Source organism: Jaculus jaculus, chromosome 10 (genome assembly GCF_020740685.1).
Source record: "Jaculus jaculus isolate mJacJac1 chromosome 10, mJacJac1.mat.Y.cur, whole genome shotgun sequence".
Classification (NCBI taxonomy): domain Eukaryota; kingdom Metazoa; phylum Chordata; class Mammalia; order Rodentia; family Dipodidae; genus Jaculus; species Jaculus jaculus.
Genome location: NC_059111.1, coordinates 78,113,530 through 78,133,390, shown reverse-complemented (window position 1 = coordinate 78,133,390; position 19,861 = coordinate 78,113,530). Strand labels below are relative to the sequence as shown.

General features: G+C 40.2%; 1 protein-coding gene across 3 annotated transcripts in view; it reads left to right on the top strand.

Moving 5' to 3' along the window:
* Cttnbp2 (cortactin binding protein 2) overlaps positions 1-19,629 on the top strand; it is a 183,867-nt gene extending 164,238 nt beyond the window's left edge. For 2 of the 3 annotated variants that reach the window (XM_045160197.1, XM_045160200.1), the window contains 7 exons: positions 1,341-1,519; positions 5,306-5,511; positions 6,027-6,203; positions 8,249-8,312; positions 10,740-10,872; positions 12,103-12,204; positions 18,613-19,629. In XM_045160197.1, the coding sequence (XP_045016132.1) occupies positions 1,341-1,519; positions 5,306-5,511; positions 6,027-6,203; positions 8,249-8,312; positions 10,740-10,872; positions 12,103-12,204; positions 18,613-18,858 (1,107 nt within the window). In that variant the 3' untranslated portion in view covers positions 18,859-19,629. The remainder of the gene's footprint in view (positions 1-1,340; positions 1,520-5,305; positions 5,512-6,026; positions 6,204-8,248; positions 8,313-10,739; positions 10,873-12,102; positions 12,205-18,612) is intronic. The other variant, XM_045160199.1, reaches the window with a different exon arrangement.
* Positions 19,630-19,861: the final 232 nt, after the last annotated feature.

Sequence of the window (19,861 nt, the reverse complement as noted above, 5' to 3'; positions counted from 1 at the left end):
CAGCTTTTAATATATTATCAAATAATAATCACTGTTGCCATAAAACAGCTAATTTTTAAGCGAGAAATGTTCTGTAAGCAACATCTGCATTTTGGAGAGAGATAAGTCCATCTGTTTTTCAGGTCCTGGTAGTAGGCACATTTCATTTTCCCTTTGGGAGTCATTTTTCTTAATCAAGATACATAATTGTCTCATTTTTGGAAGTGGTTCATTTGGTAATCATTAAAGCAATAACTCAGTCTTCTTGCGGGGGTGGGGGACGTCCCCAGGGACACTTCCCTCTTCTTCATTACTGGCATGTGGTCCTGAGGAGAGAGCTAGGGAACCTGTTCCCCTACTGGCTGGCCTCACAGCTAAGCTTTGTTTTCATCTGCTCAATCCTGTCTGACCACAAAGAGCAAAGCTTGATCAGTGAATGGTCATCAACAATGCTGAGCTTGGAGAAGAAAGGGGCATTTTTAATCTTCTTATTATCAACTTCTTTTAAGTGTGATGTTCCCCTTAGTTATTTCAGCTAAATGTTGTCTCCTAATACAATTTTTCTTTCTACTGGAAATAAGTACACATAGTTAATATATAACTGAAAATGTCTAAGAACAGGTGTTTAATGCTCTGACCTTAAAAATATTTTATGAACATGAAATGATGGGCATATTTAGTAGTTTGAGTAAATTATGTCAAAATATACACATATGTCAGTACACCACCTACCATAAGTAAAATTTTTGTCAATTATACCTTCACATAAAAATAAGTAGACAAGGGCTGGAGAGATGGATCAGTGGTTTACACTTGCCTATAAAGCCTGAGGACCCAAGTTTGATTTCCAGTATCCACGTAAAGCCAGCTGCACAAAGTAGTGCATGTGTCTGGAGTTTGTTTGTAGTAGCTGGAGACCCTGGAGTGTCCATTCTCTCCCTATCTGCCACTTTCTCTGTCTTTCATTATCTATAAAGTAAGTAAGTTTATTTATTTTTTAAAAATAGACAAGCTCTAGCCCTGGCTTTGGTATGTTGGGCAAGTTATAAGCTGTTTGTATTTCATTTTCATGATCTGTAAACTGGGTCAAAAATGTCTATTTTAGGCATGTGGTGAGAAATAATGAAACATTTTATCACACTCACATATGACCATACCTAGCATGAACATGTATGTTACCCACTGAGCAAGGTATGCTGTTAGCTATCCGATCTCTTTCACCATCCAAGTAAAGGTGAAAGAGAATCAGCCGCATTTGCATTTATATTTTAATATTCATGCAACTCTTACTTCTGAACAGTAAAAGATGAAAGAAAGTATCAGTGTTCTAAGCCACATTCCTGTGTCTCACTCTTCTGTAGTTAAGAGGCCAGGTGCCCTCAGCCTGTGATCCCGTGTGCAAGATCGTTGACTGGGCTCTGTCAGTCTGGCGACAGCTCAACTCCTGCCTGGCTCGTTTGGGTACCCCAGAAGCCCTTCTTGGGCCAGAGTATTTCCTGTCTTGTCCTGTGGTTCCTGGACATGCCCACGCAACAGTGAAGTAAGTGACTTTTCTCCTTACTTGCCTACTTAAAGCTATCATGCCAAATGTGGAACATTTGAGAGTGAATAGTGATCAGATTGCTGTGCCACTTGCTGATAGCACAAAATGTAGCTCCTGGCACACCATGTACATGTCATGTACATACTGAGACAATTGTGTTTGGTTTGTTTTTTTTTTTTTTTTGCTCAGAACTAGGTAGTAGTTTTTCTATTCTATGAATATAAAATAGTTTCATATGAGAAAGTACAATTTGCTGTGCAGCTTTCTGTAAAGTTCCTACATATAAAACTTCTAATATCTTGTGCTACCCCTCCCAAACAATCCACCATTTAATTGATGAACTGACAAACTTCTTCCTTGATTGGTAACTATGATCTAACTACATTTTCCTTTGAAGCAACCTACAAGAAACAGACACATAAAATGAAGCTAATAAATGAGGAAACCAAAAAGAAATGGAAGAACTGTTGTTGCCATTCAGCTTAGTTTGGCAGGGACCCTGGGACTGGCAATTTGCGTCTTGCACCATGGGTAGAAATCTATTTTGGAAATGGACGGATGCAAATAAAATATTTCCCTTATTGTAAAAAAAAAAAGCATCCACATGACAAGTTAATTAGGAGAAAAGGAAGAAGTATTAAATGCTACCAATTTTTCTTACTAAAAAACATGAGTAGAGGGCTGAAGAGATGGATAGCAGTTAAGGAACTTGCCTGCGAAGCCTAAGGACCTATGTTTGACTCTCCAGATCACACCTAACCCAGACACACAAGATAATGCAAGCACACAAGATTGCACATGCACACGAGGTGGTGCCTGCATCTGGAGTTTGACTGCAGTGGCTGGAGGCCTCCTGACATGCCAACTCTCTCTCTTGCTCTCTAGCTCTCTTGTTCTCTCTCTCATAAAAAAAAAAAAAAAAAAAAAAATAAGTCCATATGTTGCCATAGCTCCGGTTATTTTAATCAGTATTACAACTAAGTCTAAGCCTTTTTCAGATTCAGTCTCAAGATTCTTAGAAACCAATCTTGGTCTATCAGATGTGGAGTATAGTTTTTGACAAGCACTGTGTAGGTGTAGAGATTTTTGCTGTTTGTACACTGACATGTCAGCCTGCCGTGGTTCAGTATGTTGCTAGGTCAGAATCATGACTTCATCATCCATAGCACAGCATGTAACCTGAGCTTCGTGCTCACATAAGTTTCTCTCACATCCGCTGAGTGACACTTGATAACCCAGGTCTTGCTCTACATACTTCCACTTCATGTTACATATAGAATGGCCAATCTGACCACTCTTTATCCTGAAAGGAGACATTACCTTTATTGCTTTGGTCAGAAATAAGTCTGCTTTCTGTTTCCTAAGGAGATGCTATCTCGATTTTACAAATCAAGAAAGAGAGTACAGATCAAGAGTTGACACAAATAAAAGTGCCAGACAAAATTATCATTTTAGACTGGAGAGAAGGCTTAGAAGTTAAGGCATTTGCCTGCAAAGCCAAAGGACCCAGGTTTGATTCCCCAGGATGCATATAAGCCAGATACACAGATGGTGCATGTGTTTGGAGTTTATTTGCAGTGGCTGGATGCCCTGGTGTACCCATTTTCTCTCTCTCTTCCTCTCTCTCTATCTCTTTCTATCACTCTCTCTCAAATAAATAAATACAAATATTTTTAAAATTATCATTCTGCTTTATCTAAAGTTTATACCTTTAATACTTTTAGACATAGCTGTTTAACTGTATAATTTTTTTTTACTTGTATTGTAGAATACTAGAATTTGGGTATTTGTGGTATGGTTGTATTGCTTGCATAGTATGCCCCCAGGTCTTTGGTTCAATCAATGAGAAAGAGAGAGAAGAGAAGAGAAGGTGGAAAAGGAAAGAGAAAGAGAATAGGAAAGAAAAAACACATCCCTAGGATACCAGACATTTTTCTTGAATTATTTATGTCTACTGATTAACAGAGATGTCCTAATAAATCAGTGTTTTGCGGGTCTTTAATAATGCTTGAAATTTGATGCCAATTTCTAATAGCATTGAGAGGCAAGGTTTTATTTCTATACCTTTTAATCTTATTAACTGGTTGTTTTGTTTTTATTTTCTCTTTTTTTGTGCTACTGGAGAACTACATGCTACATACTGAGGAAATACATTTTGTCATACATGCTAGGCAACTATAATGTTACAACAAAGTGTAATCTTTCCTGAAGAAATTATAATTGGCACTGATTGCTCTTTATGAATGCATACAGTGCACATGAAACCGTAGATGGATGGTCCATTCCCCCACAGGGCTAAGCCAACTCATGTGCGGAGCAGGCAAATTTAGTCTGTCAGTGATGAATCCCAACTTCAGAAATTTTAGTATAAGTTTGTCTTATTAAGTAAATGTAAAAAGGTTATGGAAATCTGATTTTTTAATTTACTTTCCATTTAGGTACTTATACACCCATTCATTTATTCATTCATTCTATAGATAGTTAGCCTTGATTCCAGAAATGAAAGACATTTAAGCAATAAATTTCATTTAAATACCTTGGTTCAAGTTTATTCTTCACATATATTAATCATGCATAATAATTTTCATACACATAACTAATTTGTCTCATATTTACTTTCCCTCTTATCCCCTGTCACTCTCACGGATCTCCTTCTTCTTCCCAACTGGTCAAACATCTGCTTTTGTGTCTATTTCTTTGCTTTTCGTTGATACATTTAATTAGTATCATAGTTTGAATCAAATGTCCCTATAAGCTCATGTGTTTTTGAGTGCTTGGTCCCCAGCTGGTGGCAATTTGGAGGCAGAGCCTTGCTGGAGGAGGTGTATTGCTGAGGAAAGACTTTGGGGTGTTATGACACAGCTTCTTCCTTGCCATAGCTCAGTTCACTCTTTTGTTGCTTCCTGCCAGCTGGTATAGCAAGAAGTGATGTCCAGCCTCCCTCTGCCATCCTTCCCCTGTCATGCTAAAACTTCCCCTCAAGACTATAAGGCAGGGATGGAGAGATGGCTTAGCAGCTAAGTGCTTGCCTGTGAAGCCTAAGGACCCTGGTTTGAGGCTTGATTCCCCAGGACCAACATTAGCCAGATGCACAATGGGGCACACACATCTGTGGCTGGAGGCCTGGCACACTCATTCTCCCTGTCTCTATCTTCCTTTTGCTCTCTGTTTCTGTTGCTCTCAAATAAATAAATAAATGGACAAAAAAATTGAAAAAAAAAAAAACTGTAAGCCATTGGGGTTGGAGAGATGGCTCAACAGTTAAGGACCCTACCTGCAAAGCCTAATCTCCTGGGTTCAATTCCCCAGTACCCACATAAAGCCAAATGCACAAAGTAATGCATCAAGTTCGTTTGCAGTGGCTAGAGTCCCTGGCACGCCCATTCTTGCTTGCATACTTCTCTCTCTCTCTTTGTAAATAAATAAAATATTTTTTAAAAAACAACACTATAAGACAAGAAAAGAAACCTTTTTCTTCCATAATCTATTTCTGGTCAGGTGTTTTGTCCCAGCAATATGACGGTAACTACAACTAGAGTTGTTTATAGGGGCATGGGTGGGTGGATATTTACATAAGCACAGAAATTGCTTTTGAAACAAATTCAAACTCTTTACTATTAGATAATTTCCCTTACTCCAAGTCTACCAGGAAAGGTAGCATACCTAGCAAGACACACTTTTCCCTCCTGATGGTCTTCAGTACTGTTTCGTATTTATGTGTGGAGCTGTGTATAATTCCTGAGAGGCCTGCTCCTGACTGGTAAATTGTCCCCCTCTTTCTAGGTGGATGTCTAAGCTGTGGAATGCCATCATTGCTCCCAGAGTTCAAGAAGCAATATTGTCAAGGGCCTCTGTGAAAAGACATCCTGGCCTAGGGCAGACAGGCTCTTGGAAGCACCCTAGCCAAGGACAGCAGGCTGTGGTGAAAGCCGCCCTCAGCATCTTGCTTAATAAAGCTGTTCTGCATGGCTGTCCCCTCCCCCGAGCAGGTGCGTGGGTTCATGCATGCATGGAAGCATGGGAAGTCACACCCTCCTGCAGCACACCTTGCAGTTTGCTTTGAGGAAGTTCTCTTCTGACTCTTTGTAACTAGAGACATTAATGGATCTTTCACAACATTGCACCACAACTCAGTTTTTAATTTTTGGCTCGTGTTTGAATTCCAGACCTTCACGTAAGGCTTGTGCTGGCTCAAAAAAAAAAAAAAAAAAAAAAAAGTGTGTGTGTTAAGCAGGCCTATAATTTGAGAATCAGAAAAATATACATATAGATTTTTTCGAGGTTTTTTGAGGTAGGGCCTCACTCTAGCTCAGGCTGACCTGGAATTCACTATGGAGTCTCAGGGTGGCCTTGGACTCATGGCGATCCTCGTACCTCTGATTCTCGAGTACTGGGATTAAAGGCGTGCGCCACCACGCCCCTCCAGAAGGATATTTTGTGTTACCCTGTGAAACTGCATTATCACTTCCTTCTTCCTGGCAATATGTGACTCGTGTTGTTTCAGAGCTGGACCAGCACATAGCTGACTTCAAAGGGGGGAGTTTCCCTCTGTCCATAGTTTCAAGTTACAGCAAGAAGAAAGGAGAGGGTGGTGCTTGGAGAAAGGTGAGCACCAGTCCTCGCAAGAAGCCTGGCCGCTTCTCCTCACCCACCTGGAGCAAAGCAGACCTGAAGCATGATGGTGAGTGGGCAAAGAGTGTGAATGGTCCTGCTTCGGAATGCAAGTGGACTTTAGCAATCCCACATTCCGTTAAAGTTCTGAGTTGTGTTTGGTGAACATTTTCATGGAATATGCTATAGGATATGTACATTTCTAAACATACTTGAGAGCCACCTACTTGAAAATTACTGCTTTCTACTAGAAAAATAAAAATTGGGGCTAGAAGATGGCTCTGTGGGTAAAGTACTTGCTATTCGAGCATGAAGACCTCGGTTTGGGTCTCTAGCACTATATCAAAGCATGACATCATGCTGTGCGCCTATACACCCAGCTCTGTGGAGGTAGAGACTGGAGCTCACTGACTGGAGGTTGTAGCTGAATTGTTGAGTTTTGGCAGTAGTGAAAGACCCTGTCTCTAGGTATAAATTGAAGAGCAAATGAGGAAGGCACCTAGCATTGACCTCTGGCCTCCACAGACATGCACACACACATGCATCCACAAAAATGCAAGCACACATATACACATGCATGTACAACACCCAATTCTACAATTAGATTTTCTTGCTTTCCACAATTAAATGTATATAACAAAACACTTAGCTTTGCCATATTTTGCTTCTTTTTCAGGTCATCCCTAAAGAATCTTGCATTAAAAAAAATGTGTGTAGAGTTACATTTGATACCAATTTAAGATCTTTGTGAATGATCATTTTTGCACATATCTTTTTTCTACATGGTATGTACCAAGTGTCAGGTTCTATTCTAGACACTGGATAAATAACTAGAGAAACAATCAAAAACTCTCCATGAGTTTATATTATCAGAAGTCATTGGCTTCTATCTTGAACAAAATACATAACTTATTACTATAAGTATTGTCACCATATGCTTTAGAGTCATCAAACAAAAGCAATGTAAGTTAAATATGTTATGACAATATGTAACTCAGAGAACTGAACTATGCCAAATATTAAAGTAAATTAAAAACATAAATGAATTTTAAATCGTTTCAGAAGTCTTGAAACATGAAAACTTCCCTGAATGAATATTAAAACTGTACTATAGTTATCTATACTGTCTTAAGCATAAAAATTTATAAAACCTAAAAACTCATTTTACAAAATGTGTAATTCATGGGCCAGTAGTTTATCTCTTTTGTTGTTCATAAAAGTAATTTTCTCAAACAATTGCATTAGATCATTATAACAGTGCTTGATAGAATTTTGATTTTTGACACAATAGTTAAAAGGAATAGATACCACATGGGCTGAGCTATACTTGGTGGAAAACCACCTGTTGATTATGCATAAGGCTCTGTGTTTGATCTCCAGGACTAAAGATAACCACATCAGAAATCTTTGGCAACTCCTCTTTTGGTACTTTGGGAATGAACATTTAAGTAAATTGGTCAGTTAGTGAGAAGAGGAACCAGTGAGAAAAGTAGAGGTCCATGGGCTGGGGAGATGTCTCAGTAGATAAAAAGCTTGAGTACCTGACTTTGGATCCTTGGGACCCATGTCCTATCTGGAAAGTGTGGCAATAGATTTATTATCACAGCCATGCCTTGGTGAAAAGGGAACTGGAGACAGGAGAGTCTGTTAGAAGTTCAAAGGCCAGTTAGCCTAATAAATGAAGCAGTGAACATCATGAGACCCTTCCTCAAAGGAAGTGGAAGGTGAAGACGCAGCAGAAGGTTGTCCTCTGACTTCCACATAGGCACGTTAGCGCGCGCATGCGCACGCGCACACACACACACACATACACACACACACACATACACACACACACCCCCACACCCCAACCCCAAACAATGAGGGCCATAGGAGTAGTATTTTACTGAGCTTCATCATAAAGGTCCACAGGAAGTTGGTTATTCTCCGGCCTTCCAACCATACCTGTGTTATCGGCTATGTCAGAATCTCTGTCCAGGGAAAGTCTCCTCATGAGATGGATAATAATCACTCCCAATACTTCAAAGACCAGCATTTGTTATTATTTAAATGCAGAGTTCAGGACCCATAGAGATGGCAATCTATTCTATTGAAAATGGCTATATTTTTTACCAGGTATAAAAAATAAGACCATACCACAGTTGAATTGTAACAGGAACACTTCTCTGTCAAAGCAAAAGTAAGTTCCCTTTCAAATTTTTGTTTTTTTTTTTTTGTTTGTTTGTTTTTTTTGTCAAGGTTGAGTCTCTAGCCTAGGCTGACACGGAATTCACTATGCAGTCTCACACTGGCCTCGAACTCACAGTGATCTTCCTAACCCAGCCTCTGCAGTGCTGGCATTAAGGGCATGCAACACCATGCCTAGCCTTCCCTTTCAAATTTAACTTGTAGCAACCAATAAAGGAGAACAAAATTACTTCAGTTATCATGTTACATTTTGCACATTCTCCTACCATTACTCTGTACAACTATTATGGTACTAATATGATTTTTAAACTAATGGATATTATTCAAATGCTAGCATCTAACTGAAATCTAATAATTAATTTTTAAATGAAATGCTACAAATGAAGCCTATTGTTCTTTTGGCTTCCTGAATAAGGCTTAAAAATAGACTTCATTAGGGTTGGAGAGATGGCTTAACGGTTAAGCACTTGCCTGTGAAGCCTAAGGACCCCGGTTCGAGGCTCAGTTCCCCAGGTCCCACGTTAGCCAGATGCACAAGGGGGTGCACGTGTCTGGAGTTCGTTTGCAGAGGCTGGAAGCCCTGGTGCACCCATTCTCTCTCTCTCCCTCTATCTGTCTTTCTCTCTGTGTCTGTCGCTCTCAAATAAATAAATTAAAAAAATAGACTTCATTAAATAGGCTTTGTTCTGCAAGGACTAGTTAGGAAGAAGGGGTTCAGTAGAAGGGTGAGTAGGGATGTCAAGAGAAAGTAATGGGAAGGATTATGATAAATATAATTATGTACAAGTATAAAATTATCAATTAAAATATAAAAGTCTTCATCTTTTTAAATGAAACTTTATCATTAGTACATATGCTAAAGTATTACATTTGTTAACTTTGAGACAGCCTGCAGATGAATTTTTATTTATTTATTTTATTTATTAATTTTTTTTTTTGATGTAGTGTCTCACTCTATCCCAGGCTGATCAGGAATTCACTATGTAGTTTCAGGCTGGCTTCAAACTCACAGTGATCATCCTACCTCAGCCTTTCAAGTGCTAGAATTAAAGGTGTGTGCCACCATGACTGGCTGAGATAAATTTTTAATGCTAGATATATATAAATTTAGCACAACTTACCTTGAAGTACTGTATGTTTATAGTGACACTTTTATTTATATTATTCTTATAGAATTGTTGATTATTTGGGATTACATATTTGATCTATAAATGATTATTTAATTATAGAATATGAACATTTGGGTAGTTTACCTATAATTGGTACATAGTAGCTCAGTGCATCCTGAACCCTATCACAAGGTGTGGGATGGGAGGTGGACTGCCCTCTGGTTTGCAGCATTCTAGAAAAAAAAAAGAAGGTGCAAAGAGAGACCTATCATAGGTTGTTTAATTTTCCTCATAATCCTGAGAAGTGGTTATAAAGGTTCTTGTAAAGAAGTGAACTCTGAGCTGGAGAGATGGTTTAGCCATTAACACTTTCCTGTGAAGCCTAAGGACCCAAATTTGACTCTCTAGATCCCATCTTAGCCAGAGGCACAAAGGTGAGGCAAGTGCAAGGTCACACATTCCCACTAGGTGGCGCAAGTGTCTGGAGTGTGATTACAGTGGCTGAAGCCAATTCTGGCCAATTCTCTCTCTCTCTTAAAAAAAAAAAAAAAAAAAACCATTAAAAAGGAAGTGAACTCAGGCACTGGAGTACTGAGATGGGGGAGGCAACCTGACCTACACCATAGTACTAGAAAGTTAGCCAGGTTTGAAATGGATAGTATTGGTTACATGGGATTTTACTGTTGCCCCCCCCCCCCATCCACCATACTGCTAAATATCTTTATTCTGTCTGGCCTGACAGCAAAGAGGAAGAGAAACAAGATTGAATGGTTTAAATCCAATTAGATCTTTGTGTGAAATCAGACGTTATCCTCTTGAGAATTTTGAGTGGAAGTTAGCAACCTCTTTATGAAGATTACCACTTAGGATTCTTATCTTTTGGTAAGAGTCTGGGTGGTTCCTTATCTCCAAGAACTATGCCCCTCCCAAGCACACACAGACACACCCACATACACACACACCTGCTTCAAGGGTAAAATGTCAACATTTCCACATTTGGAATCTCTTTGCTGCTCCTACTTTGAAAAATGTTCCTGGGCTGGAGAGATGGCTTAGCGGTTAAGCGCTTGCCTGTGAAGCCTAAGGACCCCGGTTCGAGGCTCAGTTCCCCAGGTCCCACGTTAGCCAGATGCACAAGGGGGCGCACGCGTCTGGAGTTCGTTTGCAGAGGCTGGAAGCCCTGGCGCGCCTATTCTCTCTCTCTCCCTCTATCTGTCTTTCTCCCTGTGTCTGTCGCTCTCAAATAAATAAAAAAATGAACAAAAAAAAAATATTTTAAAAGAAAAATGTTCCTCTGAACGTTGTATTAGGTCCCTAGAGAATGATCTCTCCCTGACGCTAACATTGGACCACAGACTCTCTCTGGGTTCAGATGATGAAGCGGACCTCGTCAAGGAACTTCAGAGTATGTGCTCCAGCAGGTCGGAATCTGACATAAGCAAGGTAAGCAGTCCCCAGGGGCAAGGGGCAATGGCTGGCTCCACCCAGATGGGACTTGCCCTTTACAAAACCACAGCATGATACACATTCCCTAAAAGCAATTGCTTTTTTTTTTTTTTTTTTTGCTTTGAAAGCCATTTTCTCAAACCATTAGACAGTAAGAGAGTTCACCTTCCCCTCTGAAAGGCCTGAGCTTAAAATTGTATGTTAACTGTATTAGCACAATTAAAACCAACATATTTGAACAGCTTTTGTGTGTATATGTGTGTTGTGTTGTGGACATAACCCACAGCTTTGCATATGCTAGACATTTGCTGTACCACTGATGTTCAGCCCCAGTCCTTATTTATTGTTTTATTTTGTTCTGTTTTGTTTCATTTTTGTTGTTGTTTGAGACAGGGCCTCACTATGTAGCTTAAGCTAGTCTTGAACTCACCGTCCTTCTGTCTCTACCTCTCATAGGCAGTATATTTCTTTAATATTAGCCAAGTTTCGAGTTTTCTCAGACATCATTAGAGAACAGGCAGTCAGTAAAAGAATTGTAAGAAGCTTCATAGTAGACTCAAGTTATAGAATGATAAATATTCTTTACAAATAAGAAAAAGAACAAGCCTATATAATTATGTATTGTCATGGTCTTTAAGCTGTAAAATTTGAGAACTAAATATGGAACCAGTGACCCAAAGGTCAAAGAAAACAATAGGGTCAAGTTCAACCTGTTTCAGCACTCTGACACGTACAGCAAGTTTGACCAGGCTTCCTCCATAAACACTTTTTACTTGGAAGGTAAGAAAGACAGTCACAACACGCACAGGTTCCAGGGAAAGACACAGCTTTTGTACTGGAACAGTGGCAAACCAGTGGACGTAGAACTGTTGTATTTGCCTGGCTGGAAATGACTGGAGATTCTTAATCCACTGGAAAAATAGGGTAATGGTTAAAATCTTTCAAGTGTTACAGTATTCTTTTACTTGGTAAGTGGCTATTTTCACCTCCCTGGAAAGACCTCCTGCTCTTCTTTCAAGCTTCTTCGTAGACACTATTCCTCTTGTTTCACCCAAACCTGTCAACTTTTTCATGTGAGCAGGACAGGGCTTGGGGTGTGTTCTGTAGCACTCCCCTGATTCAAGGAAGACGGTGATAGCTCTTCTGTGTGTTTTCTACAATGACGTGTACCTGTGCCATGTTACACTAGGAGTAGAAATCTGACCAAGAAAGTCATGTGTTTTCCAGATTGCTGACTCCAGGGATGACCTAAGGTCGCTTGATCATTCAGGAAACAACCCTGCATTGCCAGCACCTGTTAATCCTCCAAGAATGCCAGTGTCACAAAAGGTAAGCATCCCTTTCTCCTCAAAATGAGGGAAAAAAAGGTTTGTTGTAGAACTGATTACTTCTACAACTCTCCTGTCAGTGTGAATCACAATGGTAATTTAAAGAAATAGAATAAAGTTAAGCATGTTCACAAATCAACTAATAGTAGAAAGATTGTCATTTGTTTAATACCCTGACATAATAACATAGAAACTCATTCCCTTCTGCTTTCCTTGCAAATTTAATATTATCATTGTGTTCCAAATATTTGGGTGGTTTTTAAGGTGTTCCTTGGCTTTCTTTCTTGTATGTCAAACTACAAAGAATGTAACTTATATAACTTCTGGTCTTCCCATTTTCTTTTCTTTTTTTCCCATTATCAAATGTATTGGCCGGGCATGGTGGCACACACCTTTAATCCCAGCACTTGGGAGGCAGAGGTAGGAGAATCACTAAGAGTTCGAGGCCACCCTGAGACTCCAGAGTGAATTCCAGGTCAGCCTGAGCTAGAGTAAGACCCTGCCTCAAAAAAAAAAAAAAAAAAAGTATTGTTTTATCACTTGAGAATTTTTAAGCAAGATTTCTTACATTTTGGAAAGTCTGAGTTCATTACAGCAAAAGGCCAAGTGATAAAATAAAGATCTGTAATAGTTTCAATAAACGCCCCCCCCCAATAGATTCAGTAATTTATTAGATTTCCAGCCACCTGGGTAGAGGAGGTGTCACTGGGTGGATCTTAGGGTTCAGCCCTAAGGTGTGAAGGTGGATTTAAAATTCCAGTCTAAGTATAAGCAAAGTGCTGAGTTCTGCCTGGATTTCCAGAAGTGTGCTGTGTGGTGTGGCTTTTGGGTATTTAGTGTGGGGCTTCTCTCTCTCTGCTTGGACCTGTGAAAAAAGGCCAGCTTCTTCTGCCATTATGGAACATCCTCCCCCCCCCTTCCTGGATTTGTAAGCTTCAATAAATATCCCTTCTTCCATAACTGCCTGGTTTGGAAGTTCATCTCAGTGGCCTGAGGTTATCTGCTATAAGACCTCAGACATTCTTATTTTCTTTTAAATGTTCTAATTGCCATCAAATACACTGTGTTCTGATGAGACATTCCAAAACAAGTCAGAGTGGCAAATAAGAATAGACAGAATTCCAACTGATTATATCAGCCTCTTGAAATGGCTTCCATGACTGTTGTACAGGAATATCACAGGTTGGTAAATGGCAGTAGACAGCACATCTTGGTATTCCTGGGTGAACAGAAACAATGAAATGACTTCTTAGCCACCTGTTACTGGTGGGGATGTGGATTCTTAGGAGCGCTTAGTAATATGTGGTTTGTTCACCAAGCCATGTCTGATTGCCATTCACATCCTGTTCCCATCTCCCACGATGACCTACAAAGGGCTATGTGTATGAGATCAGGTGGGGTGCAGAGAGCAGGATTATACAGTGTGCGTGGTGTGACTATTAAATTATTAATCTTTAGCTGGTTTCCTGGCAGCCCTGTTGTCTCATTGTATCATTTGAGTTCAGCTCTGGTGAGTTATATGTGAACTGTGTGAGCTGTACATGTTAAAGGAAGAGAACAGGGTACCAGGCCAGCCACTAATAAAATTCATCACAGAATATGCTGTGAAGAAAAGCATGACTTCCATGCTCACTGACATAATGCCTGACTTCTACTCCCACTGGGAGCAGTTTCAATGCACAGCAATTGACACAGCAGTCAAGGGAAAAGGACCCCGAGAAGTGACCTTGTATCCTTACTGAGCATTATTGTTGGAAAATACTTTGTTCAGAGGTGGCCCCTCCGCCATCTCTAGAGACCGGCCACGTGTAATGTACTACTCCAGGCTCTAGTTGATTCCTTGTGGAACACAGAAGAAGGGACCATGGAGGTCTTAGGAAGCAGAAATACTGTTTTCTGTGTGTAAAAATGCTGTCTGAGGGCTGTGGATATAGCTCAGTGGAAGAGCACTTGCCTAACCTACACAAGTCCCTAGGAGAAATCCCTTGCACTGCAAAATTAAGAATAATGTAATAATTTGTGTGGTAGCAAATTGTTGCTAATGAAAAACATTTTTTGCCCCCTTATTTTTCTGTGGTCCAGTGGTACTAAATTGTTCCTAATAAGGTGTTTCCTTTCAAAAAAGAATAGTACTGAGAATGGTAGACGCTCCAGGCAGTCAGGGCTGCTTTTTAAAACCAGAGAGCCTTAAAACCCAAGGGGCACTTTACATATGCAGCTGCCTGTGGGCCTTAGGACTCTGCACCTTCTACTTTACTTTGTCCACTGAAGGTGTTGTTCTCGGGATTCACCAGCAGAGGGCAAAGTACCACTCCTGTAGCAGCCTTCTAAAATCTGGCGGGCTCCTTCCTTTTCCGTCCTCCCAACTAGCTTTTCTTGGTTCCCTGCCCAGTTTCTCCTCTTATCAGGAAGCAACTCCCTTTGAAGGTGAGAGTGCTCCAGGTTAACTGAAACCACTTCTTGGCAAGAGAGACTGGCTACACTTCCATGAGGAACCCGCTCCAGCTGCCACAGAACAACTTACTGCTCTGACAGTGAGGGACATATTAATCAAATGACATGTTAGCCTTTTAAATTAAAACAACAAGTACATAAGCTATCAGTAGAATGGGCAAATATGAGCAAATGTTTCCCTCTTATGTAGTGCAAAGTAATCTCTTGAGTGTGAAAGTTCTCATCTTTGACAGCAAAATGAACTCCATTTGAAGATTGCTGGTGGTGGTAGTTGCCAGAAACTGAACTCTGCCCTGGACATGTTGGGATGAGTTGGTTTGAGGTACAGGCTGTGCTCCGGATTCCTCAAAGCTCTTCAGTAGATTCTTTGTGTAGTCAGGTAACCCTTGTGACTCTAAAGCATAGCTCCAATCTGTCATCCTTTTTATTTCCCACTTTCTTTCCAAGTGTACTTTTAGAAAGGCTTGTACACCTTCAGATGTCCTCCTTCTGAGCTGTTTGTTTCCACAGGGCCCTGCGCCCCTCTCCACCTTCCTTTCACTTTTCTTGCTACCCGTAATTCCTCTGTGCAGCTGAGGCCATCCTGTACAGCATGAGAGCCCCACCTCGTCCATGTTTTCCTTTGTCCGTGGGGGAGGGAACATAGTATGTTCTTAGCTTATGGAAGATGCTTGGTATTGTATGAATTACTCTGTTAACAATAATTCCTTAAAGTTAAGTATTTAAAGCTACTTTAGAACAATGTATTTCTTCACAAATTAGATGTTTTCTTTCTTTCTTTTTTTTATGAGAGAGAGAGAATTGTCCCACCAGGGCCTCTGGCCACTGAAATCGAATTCCAAATGTGTGTTCCACCTTGTTCATCTGGCTTGCATGGGTACTGGGGAATCGAACCAGAGTCTTAGGCTTCACAGGCAAGTGCCTTAACTGCTAAGTCATCTCTCCAGACCAAATTAGAGGGTTTTTAAGTATTTGATTCATTTATTTGAGAAAGAGAGAAAGAAGCAGAGAAGACAGAGAATGGACATGCCAGGGCCTCTAGCCATTGCAAATGAAGTCTAGATACATGTGCCACCTTGTGCATCTGGCTTACGTGGGTACTAGGAAATCAGGCCTTGCTCTTCAGGCTTCACAGGCACGTGCCTAAACTACTAAACCATCTCTATAGCCGTTGAGGGTTTTTTTGTATGATACAAGAGCATTGGAGTTTTGCTTCTGAAAAGGTAAAGTGCCCTTAACACCTCTGCTCTGAAGATCTTGGGGAAGACACCTGCAAAACCATGCTTGGTTGCCAGGGTGTCAGGAATGTCATTCTTTTGTGCAGGACGCTAGCAGCAGGCATTTTTGTTGTTCTCACAATCTAGCCTGGAATTTCTATGACTCACACTAGACCCCAGGTGACCCTCCATGCCTGCACGCCCCCTCATGTGTCTAGAGACTACCTTAGCGTGGACACTCCAACCACATTTTTAGCTATTGTGTATTCTCCTTTCCTTATCATGTAGACCAAAGGACAGACCAGAAAAGGACACTCACTGGTTAGGCCCTATTTTATAAACTTGACAAGTAATTTTTCTTAGTGAGAAATGATGTGAGATTGTGGTGTCTGTCTGTATTGTGCTGTTACAGTTGTGCCTCAGCATATGACTCAGACCACTTTACTCATAAGCTGCGGGAGTTACCTTTGTGTCACTGTAACCAAATAAATACCTGACAGGAACAAAGGGTGGAAAAAGTTCCAGAGGATTTAGTTCACAGTCACTTGGTCCCATGTGCTTAAGCAGAACGTCATGGTGGCAGAAGAGGAAGCAGAAAATGAGACAAGAAGGTGCCAGGGATAAAATAAGTGAAGGTTCTCCCCATCCCCCCAGTGACTGACTTCTGCCTAAGATTGACCTGCTGAAGTTTCCAGAAGCTCTAAAAATAGTACTATCTGCTGGGGACCAAGCACTCAACACATAGCCTCTGGAGGGCATTTCATGTGCAAACAGGAACAGGTGCAAGGGATGCTTCCTGGCAACTTGGCAGCATTAACTTCCCTTCCCACTGAGGCAGATGATCCTGAGCTGATTGAGCATGGCTGGCTCTTTCACTTTCCACTTCTCCAAGAACCTACTGTAAGATTCAGATGGAGGTGATGAAAAGAGAATTGACCAGCCTCCATGTGGTTAGGGGGCGGATGTATCTTAACCTCCTTGTAGCTCAGCTTGTTTTCCTAGGCTTGTTGGATGTAGTTGGACCTAATGCAACAGAACGCAAGTGTTCCATGATTGAACTTTTTTGCTTGGAAGCTATTTCTTTCCTAAACCACCCTTTTGCAGCTTTTTTTTTTCCCTTGCAAATGTAAGTTTGCATGTGTATGTGTGGGTATTTGTGAATGTGTGCAAAAGGAAAAAAAAAAAAACAAAAAACTGTGCCCATGTCACACACCAGAACAATTAAATCAATCTCTGAGGCTGGTCACTCACCACTACCTGTGTGATTCTAGTACTATGGCCACACGGAAAACCACCAAACTTAGTCATGGAGGATGATGCAATACTAACTTTACTATTTCAAGTTTACTTAAAAAAAAAAAAAATCTTTCCATGCAAAGCCAGGCATGGTGATGCATACCTTTAATGCCAGCACTTGGGAGACAGGTAGGAAGGTCACTGTGAGTTTGAGGTTAGCCTAGGGCTACAGATTGAGGTCCAGGTCAGCCTGGACTAGAATCAACAAAAAAAAATCTTCCCGTGGTTACTTTGCTATTTTGTTGCATTACTTCTAACAAAGAGAGAAAGTAATCAATCTTTACTACCTCAGGACATTTCACCTATACCCTGCCTACAGAACTTAATGCATTACAAGGCAAAAGACCTTAAGGGAAAGTGGGGTAACCTTAGGTGTTTTCCCAGCTTCCTCATTCTCACTGTGGACTAATCCTCTGAGCTCTCTAGCTGTCAGATTCCTCATGGGAAAAACGGGAGATGTTGGCCAGGTGATCATATGGGTTCTAAAATATGAGAAGATTAGAGCATGCAGTTGCCAAATACGTAAGACTTTGAGCCACCTCGTCATAGAGTTGTCCGGCAGGAAACTGAATTCACTAGAATGTAAGCCCCAGCCACACAGGGTATTTTCTCATGTGCTCTGCTGTGTGTCAAGCAGCCAGAACAGTGCATATCTTGTTGAAAAACGATTTGTTGAAGTCCAAGGTGACATTATTTGTAGAACTGAGTAGATACTGGCTGAATACATTAGCTTTTGTCTCTACCACAGATGCCTGAAAGAAATGATTAAAAAGTATAGGGATTTACTTTGTCTTGTGGTTTCAACGGTTATTGTCCATGGTCAGCTGGATCCAGTATTTCTGGCCTGCGGTATGGCAAAGAACCATAATGGACAGGAAGCAGAGAAAAAGATAGGTATCCTGGTACAAAATATCACCCTTACAGGCATGCCTACTTCCTCTAACTACTCAAGTGCCCATAACATCCCAACAATGCCATCACATTATGAACCTGTGGGTTTGTCCATTGACTGAGTCAGAGCCGTCAGGGTTCAGTCCCCTTTCAGTGATTGTCCCCACCAGCTAGGGGCCAAGCTTTCAACACAGCAGTCTTTTGTGGTGACATTTCACCTGCAGACTACATCAGTTGAGCTTGTATGAGTTGGTGATTTTTCTTGGACTTAAAATCTTAAGAAATTCCTACTGGTAAGGAGATGCCAGGCTCTTGAGCACCTGACTGTCCTGTGTTTGAGTGTTGAGATGCCATGTGTACTTCTCGAGACTCAAGCAGGAGGTCTCCTGGAGTTAAGTGCCAGCATCCCTCTGTCACCTTTGTTCACTTTTCCTGAGGGTCTGTGCAGAGAGAAACATCTGCAAGTAGTCAGAAACAGAGCAGAGTGAGGGACTATGGGTAGCAGATGTTGGTAGTAGTGATCCATGTGTTTGGTTTCTCCTCTCTTACAGGAGGCCAGTCCTCTCAGCAGCCATCAAACTACCGAATGCAGCAACAGTAAATCAAAGACCGAGTTGGGTGTCTCAAGAGTGAAATCTTTCCTTCCTGTTCCCAGAAGTAAAGTCGCCCAGTGTTCTCCGAACACCAAGAGAAGCAGCAGCAGCAGTAATACAAGGCAACAAGAAACCAACAACAACTCCAAAGACGAGAATTGGAACTTAAACCAACAGGAGCAAGCAGAAAAACCTACCAAATAGGCCTGCCTACATGATTTCCACTACGAACTTCTGTATTTTTCATGCAGAAGCCAAGGACAAAAATACCTTCAAATAAACAAAATGTCTTCACTGTAATATAAAGTAAAAGTGCGGGACCACTATTCAATTTTTTGTAAAGAATGTATTTATAACCCAACATTTTGTTTTGTTTTTAAATTCTGTAGTACCGAAAACAATACCAAGAACTTTCCAAGTAGTTTTATAATGGAAACATTATAATTTTAAGATGTTCAGGTGATAAAGCAGAACTTTCTGTGTACTGTACAATACTGTACATATGTGTACATATGTATATTTAAGGAAATTCAAAAATCATATTGTACACATGTTATAACATCTGTACAACATTAGCTTTGATGAACATACACCATTTTAAATGGAATTCATAATTTTATGTTCACCTGATGGAGAATAACTCCAATGGGGCAATAAGAAAACATTCCTAAATAGTTATTTTCCATTAAAAGCCATATTAAGTATTTTGCCTGTTAAATTCTCATTTTGAATCTTTTAGTGTTTATATTGCCATTTGGTTGCATTGTGTATATATTTATGCTTATAAGTTTGCATTATGACTCTTGTAAAATATGAAATTATAATGCAATAAAAGTGTTATCTTTCTTACAAAACTTTTGTACCTAAGTGGATATAAAAGTTACCTGCCTAAAGACGTCAATAAATGAATTTTGAGTTAACCACTTTAGTATATTTGTAATAGCACACTGATAATAAAATTAATATTTTCTAGAATATTTCTCCTAAATTATTGGTGAAATTATTCAGCTCTCAGTTAAGATGCTTTAACACAAAATAAAATATTGAACTAGTGAAATAATTTTGCTATATTTTCTATCTGTGACTTTTAATAACTCATCTATGAAACAGATAATTTGTGTTCCATTTAGGAATTCTCATAAAATTTGTCCTCCATGCCATATTTTTCTAGCTTTGTTCAGACTCACCTAAGTGAAGTAAAACACAC